Below are 22,605 nucleotides of genomic sequence, written 5' to 3'. Positions count from 1 at the left end.
ACCTTGATAAATCTTAAATTTTTATTGCACATTAAACAAAAACATTCAGTTCTAAATGTTTAAATATCACCGTGATATTAAAGCAGTTCTTTTGACCACATTCAAAATGTAATCGGTCTTTCAGCTACATTAAAAAAAACAGATCAGATGAAAGAGGAGAAAAATTATATTGAAGCCTATCATTTTCTTGGCAACCTTTTTTTTTTTAACTAGATAATGAAATATCAGGTGATGGCATTAACATAAAAGAGTTTAAAAAAAAACTGAATAAAAATTTAAAAAGTGTATTGTCTACCTCTTCCTTCGAAGTAAACCAAAGGATTTGCGACGATGATGATTTTTGACTTTTTCACTTGTTACTCCAGAGTTATGAACTACAACAGAATTAAAATGATTAATTATCTAAAGTGATAATTAAAATGATATTTTCACAATCTTACCTCAAAAGAGCTGAAAGTTTTACCTTTATTATTAGGGGTGATATTTACTACATCATGGCTCATTTTTCTAGCAACTGCCTGCCTATTAAAAGAAAAATATTCATTTATGTATCAATATCAGATAAGAAAAACAATATTAATTGAAAAAGTGAGAATTTTTTTTACATTAAACTTATACAGTAGATTTAAAGTTTAATCCTAAATAGTAGTTTTAAACTATACACTAGTCCTTGGTCAACTCCAAATCGTAATTAACCCAACCATAATTTTAAAAAACACACAAAAGAGGATGGGAAATTGCTGATACTGCATAAACATTCTACAACTTAGACATCTGCTGGTATTCTGCTCATCACTAGCTCCCACACCAATGCTCATCTTCAATGGTTTTCTAGGCTTCACTGAAACCTTTAAATGAGCTAAACCTTTCATGGGTTTGTTGCAGTCTTACCCAATCTGAAACAGAATTTCATACTTACTTTTTGCTCCTTTCTGTACTGTACTGATAAAACATAGTAAAAGAAAATGCATAAATGGACACCTGCTAAAAATAAATGTCAAGACCTGCTCACAGGTTTCTCTAGATAAAAAGCAACATTTTGTCATGCCAGCATGATCAGAACAGTTCCCATATCAAACACAACATTTTTTTAGCCATTCTTTTTAGTCAGAATGAGTTTTTTGTCATGACTGTTCCACTTATGCAAAAAGCAACAACACTGAGTCATGACTGTCTTCCACTTACATGAAAAGCACTAACACAAACTCCAACTTACACCAAAACATGTCAGTAGTCAATGCACAAACAATTTTTTTACAACTTTAAAATATGCATGTAAAGCACACATTTTTTAATTAACCATTAAATGTAATTAGTTTAATTATGTAACTTAAAATCCATAAATTTAAAAAACTGAATTGTAAAAAATACTTTTTGTAAATTAGAAGCATATTATTTTATTACTCAAGCAGAAATATCACTAAATCTGCTAATACATTATTGAACCAAATATTTTAAATGACAAATAATCATATGGGAACTCAGAATCCATAAACCATGCACCTTTATCAGATTTCTGAATTATAATTTCTAGAAGGAAATTTAAAAAAAAAATTCAATTCTAGATAGGAACAAGAAATATACATATAATCAATACCAGAAATACTCATAATTCACTTACAAATTGCATTTGTTAAGATTTATAAACAGCATTCTTAGCAAGCTTAAGCTCTGAATTACAGTATCTCTTTCTATAGCATAATTCATTTGTCAGCGTATTTATTTTTCAATGAGAACAGTTTCAAGAGTTTTTGTACTTGAATTTGGTCGAACAGCTCTCCATTTTTAGCTCTTTCCAGACGAGCATCCCATATACGCATTCCCTAGGAATGTATCTCGTAGCCGAGTGTCCCACTCACACATCACCGGTAAACATACTTAAGGGATGGGTGATGTGTATATGCATTTTAAGCCAAAACACTTTTCAAACACCCCAAGATGGCATACAGTGTCCAATACTTTTGAACTTAATATGGATTCAAGATCCTTACCTTCAGTTTGATCACATTCTGCGTAATATTGGAGTCGGCTGTTTCGGGGAAGCGGAATGTAAACAAACATAGTTCGGGTTCCTTAGCTCGCCACTTGATATAAACATTTGTATTTCTGACGTCCCTTTGAACCCTTTTTTTTTATTTTATACTTGCATGACACTTTTAGAGTTGAACAATATGCTTGCATGGTTAATGAGCTACTTAGTGACATCAATGAGGGTGATTATTCATTTTCTAAAGAGTTAGAGAGCAATATTTCAAGTAATTCTCATACAGACATTTTGGCATAAACTGAACTCACTAAGTGTCTGCCTTCCACTTCCTATGAAAGATTTTGTTATGTCTTGCAAATAGTCTTTCTTAATTGTTTTTATTAATTTGAAAGTTTATTAAAGTATTTTGTCAATTAAAATTTCAGAATAATTTGAATAGTGCTTCCAAAAATTATATGATAAGCAATTATATATATATACTTTTTCAGAAGCTGCATTTGAATGAGGTAATTTTTTTTTTACATGGCAGAATATAAAAACTTTGCATTTTAAGAGTTGCTTTGAATGGTCCAAAAATAAAACTGAAAGGTTACGTTCAATTAAAAATCAAATTAAATAGCATTTGGCTTTTGAAACATATGTTTCTGTTTATTTTAACTCAAAAATACTTGCAATTTACAGTCATCTTTTACATCGTATGAAATTGAAAAGTCTTTGTTTCATACAATACAATATGCATGATCTTTAGAAACTCTAGATGCAGAGAAATTCTGCAGAATATAAATTTCTATCTTGATATTTTAGCCTAATTCTGAGGTGACACAGTTCAGGAACTTAAAAAGCTTCCAGTTTAATCACAATGTGCAAGAAGTACATGTTACATTTCTGGCTATAATCTAGCCAAATATGAGCAGCAATTACCTTGCTATCCTTCACTATACGGTGCTTGACTAGAAAGATGAATAATCAGATAATGGAAAATTGCAGATCTAAGACTGGCTACTTTTCAAAACTAGAATGACCATTTATGTGATACATAATGTCACGACCATTTCACTAATCATTGGATGAACAAGTGGCTCAGTCATGTACACCATTTCTTTTGCCCCCTGTCTGTAAATTTCGTAGTTTTTTTCATTATTTTCTGTAGTAAGTGGTACTTAAGGAATTTCCAAAGAAATTAGCAGAATCTGTAGCAACTAGAGTCTATGCAACAGTAATATAACCTTATTATACATCAAGTAACAAACCTAATAGCTTTAAATCTCCACACATATTCCACTTATAGTTCTCAATCAGTGCAATGAAGCAAATTTGACATAGACTCACAAAACATAATATTTGATGTAGATTGATAGTCTTTTTTTCTGAATGAAATAAGCGATTGGAACAGAGGAACATATTTTGTAATAAAATATCAGCTTTAAACTCAGTTTTGCTGAGTCAGTCTCCACTTTCTGGGTTCTGCATACAGCCCAATTGTCATACAAACTAATATTGTCATTACAACATATTAAACTGTTTTGGGAAGAGTAAACATATTAAAAATTGCATTGACATTTCCTAAATAAAATCACAAACACTTTTATCCAACAGATTCCATGTTTGCAATCAATAACCCATTAAATCAGATCACATCTGAAAGATTTAAATGTACAAGATCATAAGAATTAGCTATAATGATATGAAGCATTTTTGTAATTAGAAGCAAATAACTTATCAGATACAGTGTTATTTGTACCTTTCATTATTTTGATAGCTATTGCTATGTCCTTTCCATCATTCATCCAATCACTCAATAGCTTAGGAATAAGAAATCCATTATAAAAAATTAATTGGTCGAAGGCAAATTCAGATACCAGGTGGTATGCTTGATTTTGTAAAGACACTTTTTATACTTATGAAACATAAATAACAATCAATGCTGTAATCTCCTGTTGTAAAGATTGTAAAACACTAAAACATGAAAAGTAAGTTTTTTAAAAAAAAACTTTTAACCGGCTTACTAGTAAAGCAAATCAGTATTTTTTAACCATAATGAAAGCATTGAATAAACTTTATTACTTTTGATAATAGCTAAAATTTCCTCTAATATAATTCTTTAAATTTAACACATTAAGCCTTATTTGTATCTAAACACACAATATATATTTTTGCCCAAATGGGCCTTATACATGCTGACAAATACAATTAATTAAGGTCTAGAAACATAAATACATTAAATGACATTAGGAGAAAACTTACATGTTAATAAAAAAAAATAATAATAGCGGCCAAAATAAGAATTTTCCCCCCCTCCCCCCAATAAGGTGGTGCTTAAAGTGTTAAAGTTTTCTCTAATAAATTATTTAAAAAAAAAAAAATTTATAAAACTTTATTTTAAAATTTTTCAGACTTTTATTAAATAACTTCAAACACCAGAGAAACATATCAGAAATCTTAAATGAAGATCTGCTTTCTGGTAATAACTGCATTTTTATGAAATTTAATTTGCTCTTTTTTTTTTTTTTTTTTTTTTTTTTTGAAAAACATACTTTTTTGCTACCCTTGTTGCCATCTGTTCAGGATCTGCTTTTCGCTTGTATGATAGTGGATCAGTTCCACAAAGCTCTGGTGTTCTTTTTCGCTGAGATGGAGGAGTTAAATTTTGTCCTACTAATTTCCTTATGCCAGTGAAGAGATCTGCAAATCAAAACAGAATTTAAACAACTTAAAAGTTCATTTTAAAAATGAGCTTAGCAAGCAACTGAAATTACTAGGTCAAAGGTAAAACAATTCTTGGCTTAATTTTTACTTGGGTAATTAAACATACAAATTCCTACTGAGCTTAATTTGAAAGTAAATTACTTTCAAACATTGTTTAAAACTTTAAATAATTTTATATACTCTGAAAGTAAAATCCATAATATATTTTTGACTTCCTGGAACTTTCTAAACACTTTTTAAACTTTTTAAAAACACAGTGAAGGTACAATACAAGCTTAAATATTCAGACAGCTCGGAAAATGTCAAATTCCAGATGGCTGAGCATATAAAAAACAGAATTCATATTAGAAAAAGAGATCATTCAATGAGAAAATTTCCACTCTGAAATTACGTAAACAGTCATCTTATTTAGTTACCGACTTGAACATCAAAAGCCTATATTTAAAATTACATAATATTCTTGAGGAAAACACACACACATATTTCAATCATAAAAACTGATGTATTTTGTAAGCCTTAAACGCAACAAGAAAGATATCTGATCAAATCATGTCAAGCTTGAAAGTTGACAGAGATGTCGCCAGTCACTCCATCAGAAGTTAAATGAACAAACTGTTCTTTATATTAAAGAGTTACAGATATAGCATATTGTTATGGAAAATTCTTATGTAATTTTGTTGTGTATAATTTTTGCGTATTATTTTACTGTGAAATTGTATTATCCTTATTTTTAAATTAATGTATAATATTTAATATTGTTAAACTTTACGGCAAAGCTCCCTTTAAGTTTGGCAGAATTGTGTTACAGTTAAAAGGGCGCGGGTGTATCTCCGTTTCTCACGATTCGGCTTCCTTGGAGGTTAGAGATCACTGTCCAGCTGCATTTTCCCCTTTTTTTACGGAGGTTGAAAACACGTGTTTTTCTCGTTCAGAGGCGAATAGTTCTAAGGGGCAGCGATATTTTGACAGAGTCATAGGTTGGAAACATTCTTCTGTTGCGTGGGAAAGAAAGGGTCTGTCTTCTTGTAGAAAGTTCTGAATTTCTGAGAATTTCAGTGGCGATTTATGACCTTTCTTTAATTGGCGAAAGGGATTCTAAGTTTCCTTAAGATTGGCTAAATTTTTTAATTTTAGTTTTGTTTGAACCAATAGTAATTTTGAGGCGTTTCTTGGTGTGTGAAAACCGAGGTTTCTTAAGCCGTTGCACGGAAGGCAGGGGATCTTTTTTGGACTTGAAAAAAAAAAAGCGATTTTTAGAGAAGACTTTTAAGAGGTTTTTTGGAGCCTTAGGGGTTTGCTACTTTGACGGCGGCCGCGGTCAGTGAGGAGCTGAGATGGTGCGGAGGAAAAACGCGGCGGTTCTTTGGTGGTCGACCGCGGTATACAGTTAAGTTTTTATCTCCGAGATTTCTGGGTAAGGAGGGTCCGAGACAGTGTGGGCGCTCGACATGTTTGACGGCGGCGATTCTTGCGGCCTATTATTTTCAATTTCGTCGCTGAGATTTCTTTTCCCATCTGTGGAACAGTCTGAACTGCTCGTTCGTGCTGGAGTATCTATTTTGCTTTCGAAAAGATGGAAATATGGAAAGTCGTCATCGCCTGAGGTCTGCTTGGGTCTTTTGTCTCCAGTTTCGATCCCCTTCTCTTATCTCAAGTGGAACTTCGAAAACGGGAAGTTGATTGAATTAATGTGCTGCTTAACGGAGGAATTTGAAAACTATGAACTATGAAAAGGCTCCGGTTCCGGAAAACAACGATGAAGATTTAGTAGTTATTGTTTCGGTGATTTGAAATTGGATCAATGGATCTGGGCAGCTCCCTGAGTCTCTCAAAGGTGGTACGCCGATTTCGTGAGTGACTTTTTATTTTGATACATAATCTTTTTAAATTTGGAAATGTTTAATACTAAGGCAAGAGTTGACATGTTAAGTAGTTAAAAATTGAATATTTTTACCAAACTTCCAGCTGAGATAGTAATTTTTTATTTAATGTTTAATAGTCAGAAGTCAATTGAACTAATTGGAGGAAGTGAATCTTTGTTTTAATGTTTAAGTGCTATGTTCAATATGTTTTATTCTAAATTAGTTCTTTTAAATTTAATCTTCTTGGTTTCCTGCTTAAAATGATTAAGAACTGTGACGTGTTTCGCTATGATTTTTGTATTAATGGATTAATGTTAAATATGAGATTGATTTGAAAAAAAAAAAAAAAAAAACTATGAATAACTTTAAAAGATTTTGTAGGGGTAGTCTGGCCAGCTATCTTAAGTTATAATGTGTGGGAATTTTCAATAAATGTGTTTATTATCTTTAATATTGTACGTTTTTTTTGTGTGTATTAATTGTGGTCTACTGTAGGTCACCCATGTGATCCTTACGGAAACATGGTTTTTCAACCGAACCTGGGTAATTATATTGCGGTAGTAGAAAAAAAAAAATTAATTTTAGTGTTGGTGACTATACGATCGGTTTGCTGAATTTATTTTGATTTGAAGAGTAGACTTCTTAATTGGGAGATTGTATCTTTCCCCGGTGTTTTGAAGAGTTCTGTGTGATATTTGAAATGTTCAAGGTTTAAGCTTATCTCTAGATTTAAGATTGAAATTTATGTGTTTTCAGGTTGGAGATCTAAATTAGTTTTCATTTAGTGAGAGATAGCCTGTAAAAGATTTTGTTGTGGAAGTGCATTTTCGAATTTTGTTTTTGTCAATTAATCGTGATTGTACCAAAACACCAGGGAGGATATCTTTCTTTGATGTCTTTTAGATTTAAAAGTTTTGATTATGTAAGTACAAGTTTAGAGTAGTTAGTTTAGTTTGTTTTTTTTTTCTGTCGTGGCACCAAGCAGTCAGTTTTAAAGAGATAAAAGTTAAATGAAAAATATATTATTTTTTTTTTCGACGTAACAATATAAGAATCTTGTATTCCTTATAATTTTCTTGTTACATTGTCATTGCTTTTCAAAGTTGCACACTGCCATTTTTTTTATACTTGGATCCTGTAACTTTGAAACTACTCCAACTGCATGCAGTCCTAAATATTAATTCTGGTGATAACTTCCTTTACTGTAATCCTGATAACTGAAGTTCTAACTTCTCTTATAGCACATTATATACGTGACGCCACTACATCAACTGTGATACGGAAGCAAAGTGTCTCCAACAGCCCACCATATCATATTTGATACACTGAAACGGAACGTTTTATTTCAAATTTTAAATGTATACAAAGCCACGAAAACTTAGTGAATAGAATCTCTAGAGGGCCCTGATGAATATTATTTTATTTTATGAAATTAAAATATGTGACGCTAACAACACGTTTATAATTAACAAACATTTTACATAATGCAAGCAGCTTTTATATAAATATAGTGACAGGATAAATAAGCATTGATACTTATATCCTTAAGGTTTTCCTACATAATTGCACATAAATAATTTAAATATAAGAATATTATCATTATTACTAATATTGCAGTTTAACTTATTCTGAATTTTTATTTTAAGTATTAGGATTTTCTGTTTATGTAATAAGAAATAACATTTAAATAACACATAATAGAATCCAAACATTTAGATAAAAAGCAGGTATAATAGGAATTCTTTTTGCACGTTAGGTTTAACTGCGAAATTCTCTTGGGCACACAGTGACGTTCAGTGCTCCAAGATCACAGGCACATGGGAAACTTTGTTCGCGTGATGTCAGAAGCAAAGAGGTTAAAGTATTCTTCTTTCAGGTATGTTTTCAAGAATTCCCCCCCCCCCAGGGAAGGCAGAGGTTACTGTTTACTATCAGAATTTCTAAAATTATAAATTTTTGGAAGTTTTTAGAGTGTTACTTTAAAAGAATTATTCAAATCTGCAATTAGACAAAATAAAAAAGTAAAGTGTTGTTCTTTTATTCTTTAAGAAGAACAGCAGTACACATACAAGATTGTTATTAATAAAATTAAAATTGAAATTTAACGAAATACAAAATTGCTTTATACCTTGTACAGGGCCACTCCTCCGTTTCTTCTTTGATCTATGTGGACTACTATCCAAAATATCACCGGATGAGTCTAAATCATCAGCACTTAATACAGATGGTTGTAAAGACACAGAAGCAGGAACTTCTCCAATTTTATCAGCATTTTCAATCAATAATTGAATTACTGATGAATGTAGTTGTACAAGATTATTACTGCAAACCCATGTAAAAGAATTAAATCAGAATCTAGAATATTATAATTAAAAAATAAAGAAAAAGTATATAAAATCTGACAAGAATTATAGCTTTAGTTTTCAAGTTAACAAACATCCATCTTTTTGATACGAACACATTGATAATGATATCCAGCAACAAAGTTACATTAATGGAAAACAAACATGTTATTGAAATGTAAAAAATGCATAAAAGCTAAAAAATATTTTAAAAGAAACTCAGCTTACTAACGTCAGTTGCAATATGCTCAGATAATTATCTAGTGGGATCTTTTGGTAGCCTAGATTGGTAGATTGCAGTTAATTAGCCAAAAGCTGAAGAAATTAAGTTATATAATACATAAAAATATCAATTCCCCCCTTTCTTAACTATGTTTTATAACAGAGTTATATTACACGTTTCATAATCATCAAGAAAAATCTAATGTGCATTAAAAATTGTACTTAAATTCATGTATTGAATGTACGCCTTGAACAAAAAAAGAGGGGGGACAGTTCCATACCTCCCATTCCACTGGACCGTTTGTCGAAATTTAACTTATGGTTTCCACGTCTCGAAAGCGCAACCGGTGCATTTTGAAGTTTGGCATATTATAAGCAAAAATAACACCAAATGTGGTTTACATACTGCATTAAAATTATTTGAAAGTAAGAACAATGACATTTTTTTCACTTGAATACAATGAAAAAAGGGAAAAAATAGGTTGCTATAAATTAAGAAGTTTGCTAAGAGAATTATTCTTAGCACAAATGAAAAAAACCGCACAAAGATAAATTTTTTAATTTCTGCATACATTTCTCACTAAAAATTACAAAATTTAATATCTAGGCATAATTTGAGTTGTAGAATCGAAATATAGAGAAAATTGCTATTTCAGAAAATGTCTGATTTTGTGTCAAAATACCTATGTTACAATAATACTATATATAAGGTGTTTAAAATTAAAACACCCCCTACTCTGAGCTCTCTATACATCGAACTACTGAGTGTAAAGGCCCCAAAATTGTTAAGCATACTATTCAAAACACAAGGAAATGGATTACATAAAAAAAAAAAAAAAAAAAAAAAATAGTTCTCAAAACACTGATAGGTGGCACTGTGCAACGGAAAATATGCTAAAAAGCCCCAAATAATAATAACAATAATAATAATACTTAAAAAAAAAAAAAAAAAAGTTCGGAAATATTCCTTTTTAATTTCTATTGCTGATATGAAAAAAAGAGAACAAAAAAGTTAAGAAACTTAAACTGTCATTGTAACTGCAATTTCGCTCACTGGCCATCTCGTTCTCCAGATCTTAATCCATGTGATTTTTGGCAGTGGGGTTACTTAAAAATTCTTGTTTATCAACAAAGTCTGGTAACTTTGGCAGATATGAAAGACAGTCTCACTCTGCATGTGAGAAGCATCTCAATCAACCAATTACGATCCACAGTTGAACAAGCAGTCCACAGACCAGATTTTACATCTTGACAAAGGAAACCATATTCAGCAGCTTCCCTTGCATCGATAAGGTCTTTGTGATATGAATGTTTGGTAAATTTGAATAAAATGTGTTATAAAGTGTATTTTGTGTCTTTTCAGCATATGTTCTGTTGTACAGTACCATCTATCGGTGTTTCTGGAACTATTTGTTTTTCACGTAATCCGTTTCCCATGTCTTGAATAGTATGTTTAACAATTTTGGAGCCTTTACACTCGGTAGTTTGATGTATAGAGAGCTCAGAGTAGGGGTGTTTTAATTTTAACCACCTTGTATATAAATTTAATATATATCCTAAGTTACGCTTTCGAGACATGGAAAACGCAAGTCAAATTTTGAGAATCTGTTTAGTAGAATAAGAGATATAGAACTGCCCCCCTTTTTTTTTTGCAAGGTATACCTTTAGGTAACTAAGTAGTGCAAAATAAGAAATAATTAAACGATGCAAGATTTGTACAGGTTTGTCGTTTGTTATTGTTTATCTGTACAAATTTGCCATATTTCAATTGATGATGCAATAACCACCATTAATATTAATAGTATACACGAGGTTCTGTCTGAAAAGTATCTTACCTTGAATTTTCCCTCGTACAGTGAAAGGAGATAGCTTAGTATGCAGGCTTGAATTTTTAACTTGCATTTAAGTGTGCCAGAGGCCATGTGCTTGTTACTGAGTGAAGTGCTATTATAAGTGTTTGTCAGATTTTTTTTATTTCTCTCAAGAAGGCTGAACAAGTTGAGCAAAGTTATGCATCAAATTTTGTCAAAAGTTTGGTGATTCTCAAAGCGAAACGATTCGTAAGATCCAGCAAATGTTTGGAGATGATGTTATGGGGGTACCACAAATTAAGCAGTGGTTTAACTGATTCAAAAATCCCCACATATCAGTGGAAAGTCGAGTTCATCAGCGTTCTGGGAGGCCATAAACTGCTCAAAATGCAGCTGTTGCTGATAGAAATTGCCGTTTGATCAGACAAGAGATTTCGATTCGTAAAAAGATTCCATACATGCAATTTTGCATGCTGATTTAAACATTCACAAAGTGGCTGAAAAATTTGTGCCCAAGCTGTTGTCGGAGGAACAAAAAGAACTTTGTCTTGAAGTTGCACAAGACCGTTGGACACTATGAGCACTGATTCTGAGTTTTTGAACATCATGATAACTGGAGATGAGTCATGGGTGTATGGGTACAACCCAGAAGCAAAAGCACATTCATTACCATGGAAGCATATGGAGTGCCCAAGGTCGAAAAACGTGACAGATGCAAAGCAAAATCAAGACGATGCTAACTGTGTTCTTTGATATTCGTGGAATTGTGTATCATGAATACACATCGAAAGGGCATACAATGAGAATACTATAAACAAGTTCTCTGCCGACTTCGTAATGGAGTTCAGCATAAAGATCAGACCTCTGGATGATCAAAAACATGCAGTTGCGTCATGACAATTCTCTAGCACATTCGATCCAGATTTTCTTCACAAAACATGAAATTACAGTCATTCACCTCCCTTCCTCCAGACATCCTTGCAACTTCTAGCAGTTTTTTTAAATTGAAGGCGACATTGAAAGGATTCCATTTTTAAAGTAGAGAAGAGGTAATGCAGAATCAATGGCAGAGATAAACACCATTTCAAAAGAAGTCTTCCAAAATTATTTTCAGCAGTGAATGGATTGAAGGGCTAAGCATATGGAGACACAAGGGGGCCTACTTTGAAGGCGTTTAGGGATCCCAATTCTGTGACATACGTAATATATTTTTCCTGGCCGAAGGTTGGATAGTTTTTAGACAGCCCTCACATAGCAGGTTTGGCCAAACTTCATGTTAATGACAGCCACATGTTGAAATTCAGAAAATTTGAGAGCCACAGCTGCATTTTCCAAAAGCCACAAGTCCATATCCACATCAGTTTGAAAGCAGTCAAACAGGTTTTAAATGGAAAGAAGTATCTGGTTCTAAACAATCATTCAGTGATAGTGTGCCTTCAGCATAAGATAATGCATCAAAATCAAAGTGAAATTTTGATATGTCTTTGTTTTCTCCAGTTACAGCTCGATGCAGTAAAAACTAGTCTTTTTCAGTTTTTAAATAATGTGATTCTACGACAATACCTCCTTGGAAACATTGATCTATTACAGCTGCTTTGTAATGATCATGAAACTGTGGACTCTTTTAAATCTGTGTTTCTCGTTATCGATGATTTAACTTTAGAAACATTAGAAAACAGTAAGTGCCATTTTTGGATACTCATTTGAAGGCTTCTTTCCATGTAGGAAGTTTTCCATTAGTGGTTTTTCTTTTTCTAGTTAATAACATTGCTTTATTTTCATTTAGAAATTTTAATACCATGTTTTTTGTGATGCTTTTGAATTACAAAACAGGAATTTCTCTTCAGAAATTAAAAAAAAAAAACCCTCTTTCAATTTTTTTACATGCAACATTCTGGAGAAAAATTAATTAAAAAGTAGCAGGCAATATTTCTCATTTCAAGTAATATGCTGTTGCCAGAAATTTGTATACAAAAATCTTTTTTTTTTACTTTTTTTTTTAATTCATCTCGTGCAACAAAAAGTTCAGAATAAATAATGTAACAAAAAAGGAAGTTATTCAGGAAGACAAAGTAGCCCGATAATGTCTATAAGATACATTCTTCTATAATCCCCACGTATGAAAGCTTCAACTGAAGTGAATGTAGTAACATAGTTTTAAACATGTGGAATTTGATTATTTACCAAATAGATATACCAATATGTATATTTGTTAAATACACTCATAGACATGAAATAATTTTCTTTGCTGTTCTGTTCTTCATGGAAAATTAATGAATTGGACAATATTTTTCCTTTTGTGCTCTTTTTCTTGTGCATATTTGTGAAATAAACTCAGATAATAATTTTTATCTTTCTTCTACTCTTCATAAAAAAGTAATGGATAGGAGAATATTTTTTTCATTTAGGCACTTTTTCTTGCCTATACTTGAAATTTTAAAAATGTAAACATCTCTTCCTTTGCGGCTTTTATGTCAAAACCATTGCTTTAGTTGGAACAGTGTATGTACACATGTATGCATGAATATATTTTTCAAAATATATTCATGCATACATGTGTACATACACTGTTTCAAAATAAAATTCGCTTTTAAAAATTAGAAGAAAAGATTTTATTATCCTGGAATTTTTTTTAATTTAATATAAATAAAAAGTGAGTTACTATTAAATTTTAGAACAATGTATAAAGCAAATTGAATTAGTAAAACTAAAATATATGATGCAAATTGAACTTTTTAAAATTATTTTTCAACAAATTAAAAACAAAATACATCAAGTTTTCACACTGAATTTCCTGTCTGCAAAATTTCAGAGTCATATTATTTTATACACATAATTTGCATATATTAAAAAGAAAAAATAGTTTTAAATACTTGCCTTGATTTTGCAATATCATTTGCGAAAACAAAAATATTTGGTGCCATGATTAAAGCTAAATTGTGAGGACCCATTTTATTTTTATTACAGTTAGATGCAATATCAGCCAAGAAATGCATTAAATACTTCAATGTATGCAGATGGCAAGCAGGGAGAAGAAGACAAGATAAAAGTGTTGCAGTAAGACGATTCTCATCATCAGCTAAACTGTTACATCTAAATACAGAATTATTTGCAAAAATTAATAATATTTCAATTAATTCACAGACTGTTAAAAATTTACCATAAAAATGACTATTAAAGCATATTTAACAAAAACCTTTGTCATTGTATGTTGTTTATCAAAATTTGCATCAAAGAATAAAAAATTCTTATTTTGCTAAATAATTAATTAAAAGCGTTATTACTTTAGGAATAATATTAGTAAACAAATATTAAGTTAAAGCATTCTGAGTAAACTGATAAGTAAATCAAGTTTCTTTCGGTAAATATAAAAGAAATACAGAAATATTCCCAATCTCCTGTCTTCAAACACAGATTATTAACCATACTGACAATTTCTTTTCATTAGTTTTAAATGGAAAATACATTCTTCATAATCTGCAGACACTTTTCTTGCTTTATAAATATACAATTAATGCTAATATTAAATGCTTTTAAATGCTGGTAATGATACATGCAATTTTCATGAGTTGTAATTAGTTAATAATGATTTTTTTAATCAATAATAATATATACAGGGAACTTTCTGATTAGTTGCACCCCTACAAAAAGTCACCAACCTTTGATGACTCTGTGAATAGGTAAAAACATTTGCTTGACTGTTTTTATGGTTCAAAAGTACTGTTCTGTTCATAAACAATAGTAATATAAAGAAGCATAAATTAGCAAACAAGATATTTTATGAGAAAGAATAAAAATCTATATACTGTTCGCATTTTTACAACCAGTGGATATTGTTTAGTGAAGTAAGCGTTAAATATAAAGCATGCAAATCTGTATGCACTAAAACATGAATGTACTAGTATGTGCATGCATGTGTTATTTATTGTTGCTTGTGCATATAATATGTCAAAATTAGGCAGTTTGACTGACGAGTGAAACTGGAATGTGGATAATCAATCTGAAAGTTTTAAATACTGACTAGTATTTGGAAATACATATGACATTTAATTATTTTCTGTGAATAACATACTAACTTTTTATTTCCTAATTTCTTCTCTTAGCATGTCTAAAACCAGCTAAGGCATGAAAAGAGTTACTATATTTTCTAGTATATATACTTTGTCCCTCTTTTTACCAATTTTATTTCTTTAAAATCAAGTGAGGAAAATTACATGGTGTCATTTCTGAAGAAAGGACTTACAGAAAAGTTAGCAGATTAAAAAAATAAATAAATAAATATGAATAGATGTATTAATATTACTGTAATTTGTAAAGACATGAGTTACATTTACTATTTTGATTTAAACAAATACACTCTGGTATCTATTCATATATTAGACATTGCTACTATAAATAGCTAAATCCTATGTGTAAAGAAAAAAGTGCATGAGAAAATACTGTATTTAAAATTAGCCAAAGCAACCCTAATTTGGCATACATTTTGAACAAACTATCAATTTCAAGGATAATTAGATATAAATCCCTCTTCTTCAAGCGCAATATATTTTCTCTTAGTAAGTTGATAACTATTTTCAAGGGCAAAATAACTATTTCCTCAAAAGTTCTGCTTTCTTCTATGCTTAATTACCTATTTCTTTTCACAGGGGTAAAATTATTACTTTCTTCTCAAATACTTAAAAAATAACCATTTCTTTAAAGCATTATTTTCTTCTCTTATTATTTCTTTCAAAGACTAAAATAATTATTTTCCTTTCAAATGATGATAAGAGTTTAATTCCCCCCCTCTCAACTCCCTGTACATTACTCAGTAATACAAAGTTGATTTCTCTTTTCACACTCCTCACTGTTCGCTAGCCCAGACAATCAGTCTCACACAATCTGATTAGTATTAACCCCCCGCCCCTCAAAAAAACTACTCTTTTATATATAAGCATATATCAAGCATTGTAAAACAATTACCATAATGAGAAAATTAAAAATTAATATTTTAATGTCAGTAATCACTAATGCATTACATAAGTTGGACTTCCTTAGATATGTAATTTTGCTGGTACAGTGGTTAGCGATGCTGATTGTAGTACCGATGGCCTCAGTTAAAATCTCAGAGAAGGCATGAATGTTTGTAAGAGTAAGCTGTCTCCACCGTTATTGCCTGACAGTGTGAAGGCTGTGTCCTTGATTGTTCCTGCGTGTTTATAGTAAATCTTCGACGACTGTAAAAAGTGACTTTGGAGCTGTCCTGATTAATATTGGCTGAATAAAGTGTGTTTCGATATTCCATCACGTGCTGTCGTCGTTATTCACTCCAAATCCACATAAACACTGTACGAACGTGAAGGAAGAAAATAACATAACAACTGGTGTCAGGAGTGGGGTTTGTGAGTGAATGCCGGTGACCCACCAGCAGAGGAAAGCCATGGCGGAGGAAACGAAGACTTTGATGGACTTCTTGGCTGAGATAAAAGACGGACAGGAAGAGATGACAGCTGAACTGAAAGCTGGATAAGATGAGATAATAGCTGGATATAAAAAGATGACAGCTGAGATCAAAGCTGGACTGGAAGAGAAGAAATAAATGTCAGCCAAGAAAAGGTGCGAGAGCAACACCAACAGGTGAAAGTGAAGTTTACAAAAGATATTGGAGGCATAAAAGACAATGTGAAAATGAGAGAAGTGGCAGTTGAAGAACCAAAGGAGGAAGAAATGAAGGAAGTAGCAAATGAACTGTCTGAGAAAGATTCAGAAATTAAGGATGAAATATCTAACGAGATTAAAAACAGAGTTCGAAAAGTGGAAGAAATGAAAGACGGGAAAGAAGTTTTTGATTCTCGTGTGTCTGAAGGAGAGATAGAAGAAAACGAAAATGCGACTGTCAAGATCGTAGAAAATGATAATGAAGTTACAAAGTCGCTGTTAGCAAGTATTGAACCATCTGAAAATTCATGTGACACCGAGGTGGAAAAAGCTGATGTACAGCTTACACAAAGTGTTCCAGTATTGCAAGAAAATTCCCTTACTTCGCAAACTATACACTGACTACCAATAAGTATTTGGACACCTATGCAAATGACGATATCTGCGGTCCCAAGGTACACCACTGACTCCGCCGGTATATAACGTGTAGGAAACAGCATCGGCTTTAGTCGCATGCAAGATGCCTCGCAGTTCGGAGCTCTCTGATTTCGAGAAAAGTATAATTATCGGGTATCACAAATGTGGCCGGTCCTTAAGGGACATATCTAGCGATCTGAAGTACCCAATATCGACAGTGGCCTATGTGATTAAGAAGTGGAAGGTGAGGGGTGATTGTCGGAATGTGCTCCGAGTCGACAGACCAACGAAACTAGGGGATAGAGACCTACGAGTGCTGTTCAGAGAAATTCGGAAGAACCGCACCCAACCGATAGCCCTCATCCACGAGGAGTTTCAACAGACATCCGGGAGTATTGTTTCAATGAATACCATCCGTAAGGAAGCACATCTGCTTAGTTTTCATGATCGTGCTACTGCCCATAAGCCTTTGATCACAAAGTCCAACTGCGCTGCTCGGTTAATGTGGTGCAAAGCATGTCGAAATTGGAGTGTAGATCAGTGGAAACGGGTTCTTTGGAGTGATGAATCAAGGTTCAACCTTTACCGTTCGGATGGCAGGGTCTGGCTCTGGCGTCTACCTGGAGAACGTCTCCTGCCAGAATGCATTGTGCCAACACTCAAGTTTGGTAAAGGTGGAATTATGGTCTGGGGGTGTTTCTCCTGGTATGGGCTGGGACCCTTGGTCCCCATTCATGGTAAGCTCAACTCCGATGCCTACTGCACTATTTTGGATGACAATGTGCTTCCTGCGTTGTGGCAGTTTTACGGGTTGAACCCCTGTTACTTTCAGGATGACAATGCCAGTTGTCATGTTTTGACGTTAACCAAGGCTTGGTATGGTGCCAATGGAGTTCATCGAATGGACTGGCCTGCCCAGAATCCAGACCTGAACCCTATCAAGAACCTCTGGGACGAGTTGCATCGCTGAATTCAGTGGTGTACTACCCGTGCAAAATTGGTGAAGCAACTTCTATGTCTTCTCCAAGCCAAGTGGAAGAAAATACCACTAGCTGTCATACAAAGACTTGTGGAAAGTATACCCCGGAGGGTCCACACTGTAATTACCTCTCGTGGAGGCTCTACCAACTATTGATTTTGAATAAAATTAGTTTTTCTTTTCTATCACAGATGTCCAAATACTTATTGGTAATGTATGTGCGTCTCATAGTGTAGGTTGTGCAGATAAGAACTTAATTCTTAATCAGGATACTTCTGCTCAGAAAAAAATTGGATTCTGTTCATAAATCTAATGCAAACATTGAAACTGGTTTTCAAAAAATCGAGGAAAATAAGCATGTACCAACTGCTAAAATTACTGAGAAGAACTGTACACACGATGCGAATCAACTACAGAGTGATGAACGAACTGTTTTAGACCTTCCTGTGGTTGAAAATTCTGAAAAGACTGAATTGTGATCTGTAAAACAGGAATACACCTGAGAATTACAGTGGAAAAGTGTTTGACCTGGATATCACTCAATGAAAAGACTGAGATTGAAATTCATTATGAACTTTAATTTGTATAATTTAAAATTGTTATGTGTTTAATTTGTGTATATAACTTGTACATAGTGTAAATGTTTGTTTCTTTAGTTATGTTGTTTGTTTTATTACGTTTTGTTTGTACCGAATTAGACTTCTGACCAAGGGTTGTACTGCCCAGGACGTGCAGGCCTTGGGAGGGGGCAGTGTTACGAAATGTACAGGCACGGTAAAATGGCTTCCTCGCAAAGCAGTTTTAGGGTTGCCATAAAATAGCAAAGAAGGCAGGGTTGCTATGTTTGGCGACAAAACTGGCAATACGCCATGGACGAATGGAGAACCTTCTGGAACGAATTCTTGCCAGTTTAGCCCAGAATGTTCTCAAACACAACCCGAAAGCTATATAAACCTGCAGTTAGTCAGTGTGTCTCATCTAGTTAGTCTGTGCAGAGACGATCGAGTTGACAGTCAGCCAGCGAGTGCCGAGTGGGTCGTCGAGATTATCGAAGAGTCTCTTAGTGTATCGCGGTTAGTGCATCATCGAGAGAGTGCATTACGCTCCGGGAATGACTGAACTGAAAAGTCGGGAGCTGTGCTCTGTGTATCGGCAAGTGCATCGCAACTTGTAGCGTGGAGAGTCTCGAGAGTACGTGGAGTTCCGAGAACGACCGAGCAGAGTCGGGAGCTGTACTCTGGTGCTTTGCAGTGAAGCTGTCTCCACCGTTATTGCCTGACAGTGTGAAGACTGTGTCCCCGATTGTTCCTGCGTGTTTATAGTAGATCTTTGATGACTGTAAAAAGTGACTTTGGAGCTGTCCTAATTAATATTGGCTAAATACAGTGTGTTTCGATTCCATCAAGTGCTGCCGTCATTATTCACTCCAAATCCACACAAACCCCATACAAATGTGAAAAAGAAAATAGCATAACAGTATTAACCTCCCAAAAAAACTACTCTCTTATATTTAAGCACATATCAAGCATTGTAAAACAATTACTATAATGAGAAAATTAATATTTTAATGTCAGTAATCATCTTTACTAATGCACTGTATAACTTGGACTTCATTAGATATGTATTTTTGCTGGTACAGCAGTTAGCAATGCTGATTTCTGTACCGATGGCCTCAGTTAAACTCCCAGAAAAGGCATGAATGTTTGTAAGCATATAGTGTCCGTATGGCAAGGATGCACTCAAAATATACAATAAGCCAAATGTCCTCTTGAAAAGTTGGTGTCAGGGAAACCCTACCCCCCTAGGGCATTCATCCTCAAAACTGGGTGGAACTGCAGTTAGTGTAACGGGACTAATGGAAAAAGTGAATTCTAGTATTCTAGTATTCCACCTACTTCTACCTGCATCTGTGCAGTTTCCAAGTTATGCAATGAACACATTTTTAATTTATAATTTACAGTTTACTTAATTTATTATTCACAGTTAACATTTACAATTTTTATTTAATTTATAATTCACAGTTCCCTCTCACAAATTGTTTGGATGCATGCAATATCTATAGAAAGTACACACAATTTAGAAGTATACGAGGTTCTTTTAATTGGAAGAAAAATGACGATTTGGCCAAATTTCTAATACTGCTATTATTTCAGGCTGTTTTACAACATTCCGCCCCCCCCCTTCAAAATCATCTAGTGTTACTGAAGAAAATAATTATAAAGTGAGAACAGCAAGTTCTGAAGACTGTAAAAGCACTGATAAAAGATCATAAATTCATACTTTTGTGGATTATTTTTTTTAAATGAAAACTGCAGTAAAAGAATATTCCCCAATTTAAATGGCATACGACTGTAAGTATTAAAAATTAAGAGAATATTTTCTGATTAAAGCACTCATCAGATTTTAATGCTTTTGAATGGTTAATTTATCGAAAATCTGCTAAAAATTATTAACAATATATATATATATGTGTGTGTGTTTTAATTGTAAATAAAAAGAGCTGCATATATGTAGACAGCACGCGAAATAACTAAAAATTTAATTTTGGAAATACTAAAATGAAACTATAGTAAAAATACATGCTAAATTAATACATGTTAAATGCTAGTGTCATAACTAGGATTTCTATTATGACTGACAACTGCAGTTCATGTTCTCATAAATAATTACAATAAGGAGAGCACAACTGAGATAATTACAATTCATTTACGATTTAACACAATATCACAAATTATCTTAAACAGAAGAAAATTAAAACAAATAAAGATTATTTTATCTTCATCAAGTTAATATAAAAAATTTTGCTGAGTGGCCACCTGCCTGGCATTATGAGTTGAAGTTCACATTTATGGAATTCATACAGGAATGAATGTTGAGTTTGCTGAGTTTCTCATAATTCTGCTTTGAACGGGCTTAAACTTTACATATACTTTATAAACTAAATATGCTCTCAGATATGCAACCATTTTACACAAATTTAAGCTAATATAAAATCCCCAAGAAATACACACAGTTTTACATAAGACACAAAAACAAATATATTCAGAGTCGCAGAATGTTTAGGAATTTGAAATATAGACAAGATATACATACCTAATGAACAAATCATGTAAATATGTAGGAATTAAAGATTCTGGCAACTCTCTTAGCCATTGTTTTAAAAGAGATGCTACATCATTTGGTTCAGCCTTTTCAAAATCTTCTCCTTTCTCTAATTTAACCTATTATTCAAAAATGGTTATATTCCATAATAAATAAAAAAGAATACATTGATCACATAATAAAGTTTCTGGATTAAAATGCCACAAAAGTATATAAAGATTAAATCTTTTTGCCCAATTAAACAGTCCCCCCCTCAAGGATGGCAGTGCAGCATTAACAGTAGAACAACAAAAGTTAAAGTTTCTGTCACAAAATTGTAAAATAAATGAAATACTTTTAATCATTTTTATCAATGCATGTAGTGCCACTCTTATGAGAATGGAAATATTGCTCACATTAACTTATATAGGTATTAAACTCAAGAAGCTCAAGGGAAGACTTTAAATTATCTGACTCTACAAGATGTGAATGAATGCATAGTTTCATACTTGCAAATCCTAAATCCATTTCATAATTTTTGGATCAGAAATGAAAGTTATTTTAATCCAGATTTAACAACAAAGAATTTTATTTTCAAAACATTCATTTGGGAAAGCAATACTCAAATTGTCATTTTCCTAGTCATTGTGAAAAGTAACAATATGTTCCATACATTTACTCAAATATATGACAGCTTTGAAACAGGAGTTCTGTCTGGTTATAAAAAGTGTAAACTAAAGCTTTGCTGCAAGTTGAGGTGCTTTTTCATTTAAGTACCTTGATTATGCACTTTTCATTTTTTTAGCACAAAAGCTGTTTTTGTTATGGCTACGATGGTATTTCATTTTTTGAATTTTTTTATAAATATATTGACCAACAAGGTTCATTTTATGAATCCAGAAAATAGCAATACAAAATATGGTATCCAACAAGTATTTTCATAAGCAAATTGAAAGAGAAATGTGCCAATGTAAAGTTTAAAATTACGCAGAAAACACACTTTAGAGAGGTACAGTAAAAACCTGGGCATACAATACAGGAGAAAGGAACTCTGAATGAGTCGCTGGATGATGTACATCACATGAATTAAATGAACTGCCTTTTATTACCTACTTTAAACCAGTTTTCATTCAAAATTGTTCATAAACAATATTTCACACATTTAATTACTAATATTACTAGTAAATTGCTTATTTGCATCTATTCTGTAAACACAGTCTCTTTCCAGACATTTAAACTTCTTAAAATATGCAATATATTATTCAAAAAATTTAAAAAGAAGGAAAATAGGCAATTATTCCTATCTGACTGCATGATGAGAGAAAGAAGTAGAACAATGTTAGAAATGATACAATGTAATCGCATTATAAGAGATCATTAAAAAAATTGAAAGTTGTTTAAGTTGCTAATGGATCTTTTTTTCTACGTACCCGTAAATCTCTCTGTCTTGCAATTGAACCAGCTTTGCGAAAAAGACCAACTTCTTTATCTTTGTATTTTAATAAATACGCAGTAGATGATGCAATGAATCTAGGAGGCAATGAATGTAGTTTTATAGTAA

The 22,605-nt window shown here is 32.5% G+C and overlaps 1 protein-coding gene across 2 annotated transcripts in view; it reads right to left on the bottom strand.

Annotated features, from left to right (window-relative positions):
* The window catches only part of LOC118186782 (uncharacterized), a 43,049-nt gene that overhangs the window by 4,779 nt on the left and 15,665 nt on the right, over window positions 1–22,605 (bottom strand). For both annotated transcript variants that reach the window (XM_035356924.2, XM_035356925.2), the window contains exons 3-9: window positions 22,475–22,574; window positions 21,057–21,184; window positions 13,808–14,023; window positions 8,684–8,877; window positions 4,522–4,669; window positions 464–522; window positions 296–374 (exon numbers count right to left, since the gene is read on the bottom strand). In XM_035356924.2, the coding sequence (XP_035212815.1) occupies window positions 296–374; window positions 464–522; window positions 4,522–4,669; window positions 8,684–8,877; window positions 13,808–14,023; window positions 21,057–21,184; window positions 22,475–22,574 (924 nt within the window). The remainder of the gene's footprint in view (window positions 1–295; window positions 375–463; window positions 523–4,521; window positions 4,670–8,683; window positions 8,878–13,807; window positions 14,024–21,056; window positions 21,185–22,474; window positions 22,575–22,605) is intronic.

This window comes from Stegodyphus dumicola, chromosome 12, assembly GCF_044657685.1.
Source record: "Stegodyphus dumicola isolate Sdum_Otavi_A_Nest chromosome 12, ASM4465768v1".
Classification (NCBI taxonomy): domain Eukaryota; kingdom Metazoa; phylum Arthropoda; class Arachnida; order Araneae; family Eresidae; genus Stegodyphus; species Stegodyphus dumicola.
The sequence above is the reverse complement of the archived record's forward strand: the minus strand, read 5'-3'. Positions and strand labels throughout refer to the sequence as shown.